This window comes from Etheostoma cragini, unplaced genomic scaffold, assembly GCF_013103735.1.
Source record: "Etheostoma cragini isolate CJK2018 unplaced genomic scaffold, CSU_Ecrag_1.0 ScbMSFa_232, whole genome shotgun sequence".
In the NCBI taxonomy this organism is placed as follows: domain Eukaryota; kingdom Metazoa; phylum Chordata; class Actinopteri; order Perciformes; family Percidae; genus Etheostoma; species Etheostoma cragini.
In genome coordinates this window covers 1-4,483 of record NW_023266468.1, presented here as the reverse complement: position 1 = coordinate 4,483, position 4,483 = coordinate 1, and the positions used below count along the sequence as shown (strand labels likewise).

Below are 4,483 nucleotides of genomic sequence, written 5' to 3'. Positions count from 1 at the left end.
ATGTTGTCCTCATGTTGTCCCCATGTCCTCATGTTGCCCTCACGTTGTCCTCATGTTGTCCTCATGTTGTCCCCATGTTGTCCCCATGTTGTCCTCATGCTGTCCTATATCAATGTTCTTTTTAATTCCCCAAAATAACATGATTGATTCCACCCAACGCTCTTTGCCAAGTACAAATCTCTACTTTCATTAATTTTGGGGCGTCTTATTCAATTTTATAGCATTGTAAAACAAATGGAAGTGTTTTTGAAATAGTATTGAGTAAAAGTTGACATATTCCAGTCTGTGATTATCATCAACATCCATTCCTTTAATTTTAGTCTCAATAATTCCTAATTTCTGCTTTTCTAACTCAAACATTAGGTATAATTTCCTATAAATGACGTTTATTGACCATCAATTCCAAAAAAAAACTGTAAAACTAAAGTTAATAAGTTAGTGTTACGTAGTGTTGAAAACGTCAACACGAGGGTTAAAAGAACTCAACCTGTAAAAACTCTTTAGATATTGTACAATGTGACTTTTAAGTTAATAAGCCTGAATTAAAGTGTAGTGTGTTCCTGTTAAAATACAAGCTGCAGCCGGAGACCTCCAGGCCAGAGACCATCATCCCTCTCAGCTGATAGCGTCCCTGTGTCCACGTACGGACACTTATTGGCCAACGTTCTATCAAAATATCTGTTAAAATACCAATATAAATGATCTATTGTTGTTTTTAAGTTAATTTTTAGGTGTAAAACTATCGTGTGACTTCCTACTTTTCTGGCGGTATACGGTGTTAACTCGTTACTAATCGCCGCTCAATCAGCCGCGCGCTAACCGTCGCCATAACCGGACACCGGTGGAGACAAAACTACCGGATCTCACTTCTGTCCTTCACAATAAAACACCACGCTTTAACAACTCTGAATTATGCAATAAGAGCTCCTTAATGTCCAGTTCAGTGAAAATAGGAGGAGGGAAATCCATCGCCGGAGCGTTCTTACGTCTTTGCCTCATTTCACACGCTAATTAGACACCTAAATGTCCACGTACATGTAGGACAAGTCACACGTAGATAGATCGTTAGACGGGCATAGATAACTTCTGGTAACATTTTGGTGATGATCGGAGATGTAAAGTACTGCGAAAAGACGGGAAAGCGCGTCAGGTTGAAAGTGTCCTGATATGGCCGATAGCAGCGGACGTGCACGCGGTGATGCTAGTACGCTGAAAGAAAGAGGACCCCCCCCCCCCCATTCTGAAACAAAGGTCGAACTGACGGTAAGAAGACAAAAAAAACAACACACGAGGACCAGCAGTTATCAAAGATCTCCTTCATTGTTTTAATAGTAGACACTGTGCCACAAAAACATCATGTCCGCAGCCACAAATCACGTGCCGAGAGTACTAATTCCAGCTACTTTCATCCTGTCATTCGCTTGCTATTCTCTACACAATTGTGTGTTTTTTGTTTTTTTTGCAAATGCAAATCACTTCTTACATTTATGTATAAATATATACAGTTTATAGATTATTCTCCAGCTGGGATGGTGGGTTTTCTCGCTCGTCCTTCTCCAACGGGGTTCGCGGTTGGGCCGTTTTGTCGTAATGTCGAGGAAAAACTAAAAAATAACACACGCGCACGCCTGACGTCACGTCTCCCAATGTAGCACATGCTTATTGTTTCGTGGATACCAGCAGAGCACGCACATAAGAGCTGAATATATAGATATATATATATATATACACAGGAATGTTATGCTATCATACAAAGAGGACTCTTTAAAAGTAAGTCGTCCCGGGCATATGTGGGGGGGGGGGGATATGCCGACAACACAAGAGCACCGAAGGCATACGCGTCGTGTGAATCTCCTGCCACAAAAGGCACTGGCACTTTCTTATTTTTAGGGGGATTGGGGGGATGGGGGGGGGTGACACTGTGAAGTTAAAGCAAGTGACACTTCCTGTCTTGTCCCTGTGTAGATGGAGCAGGAAGCCACTCGCTTCACGGCGGCCATCTTGGACGCTCGCATGCGCGCGATCCGCTCCGAACATGCATGATGCTGGTTTTTTAATTAAGCATGTGCTTCATTTGAAGTGCTTTACAGATACGTATATCCGAGGAGATTTTGGGGTGAAGCAAAAAAAGAAAGTCAAGCTGTTTTCATTTTTTTTTACACAGCTAAAATAGCAGTTTTTCTTCAGTTTGTAGAAAAAGTGACTCGTTTAAAGAAAAAAACGAAATAAGGAGCGGGCGATAAAAAACCAAAAAAAAAAAAAGTAATAAACAGTAAGACAGAAGGGGAAAAACTGTATGTGTGTGTTTTCACTTGTCGTTGGTTAAACTTCACACATTGTTAAAAATTGTATACATTTTTGTTTGTTTTTTCCAGTACGAGTGTGTTTTGGTAAATTAGGAAAAAGAAGAATAAAAAAAAAAAGAAAGAAATAGAACCGCCCAGTGTGTTTCAGGTGGTTTTGGATGGGGCTTACCGGCCTGTTGCGGACTCTCAAAAGGGTGGGGTTGGAATCTGGTGTCGTAGCTGCACACACACTTACACACCGGTCCATTTAAAGTCTTCCTCCTCTCTCCTCTCTCTCTCTCTTTCCCTCTCTCTAACCTCTCTCTCCCTCCCTGTGGAGCATGGTAACATAGAGACTGGTCGTGGGTGGATTCAGGTCGTGGTTGGTTTTTCTCCCCCCCCCCCCCCCCCCCCCCTCCCCCTTGGGGGGGTCTCAGCAGCAGCCTCCGGACGAGGTGTTGACCGGCTTGCTCTGGATCTTGACGTTGGTCTTCTCCGAGGAGTTGGCCGTGGCCCCGGGGCCCATCCTCTTCTTGATCTCCGCCGCCATGGTCATGAACGCCTGCTCCACGTTGGTGGCGCTCTTGGCGCTCGTCTCCAGGAAGGGGATTCCCAGGTTGTCGGCGAATTCCTGGCGAGAAGCAAAAAAAAAGGAAGAGGAGTATAAAAAAAATTGATAAAAACGGAGGAAGCTGCTGAGCAGAGCATGTCAGTGGAGTGCAGAGGTGAGAGTTTCTGCTCCTCCCTCCCGGATGCTGCGTTTGGATCCACGGTGTATATTAACCCTGGTGGGGTCTTCACCTTCTGGTCCCTCTCGTGTCCCTTGGGTCCAACTGACCCGGGACTTATTTGGGGTTTTTAGCAAAATTCTTAAATAACATTTTACTTCATAATATATTAGCAAATATTGTCTTTATCTCAATTTCAACCAGCTGAGATATCATCTATGTTTTTTTGTTTTCAACTGTCTATTCATGTGTCTTATTGATTTTTAATGCTTATGACTTTTAACTGTTTGTACTTGTGTTTTATCTGTTTTAATGATTTTGTGTAAAGCACTTTGAATTGCCCTGTTGCTGAAATGTGCTCTACAAATAAAGCTGCCTTGCCTATGTTTAGGGAATGCATCAGTCTCTACTAGCACACTATTAAACATGGACGTGGGGTTTTTGTCATAAGTTAAAAATCCACAATGCAAACACCATAAGGGTCAAATCACGTTGCGCAATATTATATCCAAAGTGTCGTGATAAATACGCAGCATTTAGTTTCTTATGTGGAGAGTCACAAATATTTTATTCCCTCTGTAAACTGGATCCTCATGACAATAAAGTTGAATCTAATCTAATCTAATCTTGTGACGTGCGACTGAGCGTGGTTACGCTTACGAACGCAGCGCCGTGGACGAAGGTCTGGCGAAGCGAGACTAGCCAACTATCCTTTGGATACAGATATCTGGACACAGACGCGAGACCCCTGGACGGTGAGTGTCGTGGCGTCTCCCGGCTGTGTGCTCGTACCTTCGCCGTGGTGTAGTCCACCACCTTCTTCGTTGTGAGGTCACACTTGTTGCCTACGAGCAGCTTGTTGACGTTCTCGCTGGCGTAGCGGTCGATCTCCTGCAGCCACTGTTTGACGTTGTTGAAGGACTCCTGAGGGACACGGAGAAGACAGACAATGGACATTAAAAACCAATACCAGAGCTGCAAAGACCAATCGATGAGTTGTCATTTATTATATTAATTCAATCCCCCAACTAGAGGCCGGTAGATATATCGGGGGGCCGATATCATCATCAGGCCTCTCCCGATCTATTAGTAACAGCATTTAAAATGGCCGATTTAAAGAACTTTTTTACGGTACTGGCCGTGTGCCGTATCATCTCCATAGCAACGACTCTTTGTACTTCCGTCCTAACGCCCAACTTTTAGGTTTTATTGTAGCTGGATATGTAAGTTGTTGCGTCTAAATATGAACGTGGATAACGTCGGTCACAGCGAGTCGCCTACTACAGCTGCATCGACTCACACGCACACACAGACACGCACGCACGCACAGACACACAGGCACGCACGCACAGACACGCACACACAGACACACAGGCACGCACACACAGACACGCACGCACGCACAGACACACAGGCACGCACGCACAGACACGCACGCACACACAGACACACAGGCACGCACAGACACAC

General features: G+C 44.3%; 1 protein-coding gene across 1 annotated transcript; it reads right to left on the bottom strand.

Moving 5' to 3' along the window:
* Nucleotides 1-1,301: 1,301 nt before the first annotated feature.
* Nucleotides 1,302-3,998, bottom strand: LOC117940373 (ras-related protein ORAB-1-like). Its single transcript, XM_034865683.1, has 2 exons — nt 3,806-3,998; nt 1,302-2,916 (listed from the first exon to the last, which is right to left on the bottom strand). Exons 1-2 carry the CDS (start codon nt 3,968-3,970, stop codon nt 2,719-2,721), a joined length of 363 nt encoding a protein of 120 aa, XP_034721574.1. The 5' UTR covers nt 3,971-3,998; the 3' UTR covers nt 1,302-2,718.
* Nucleotides 3,999-4,483: the final 485 nt, after the last annotated feature.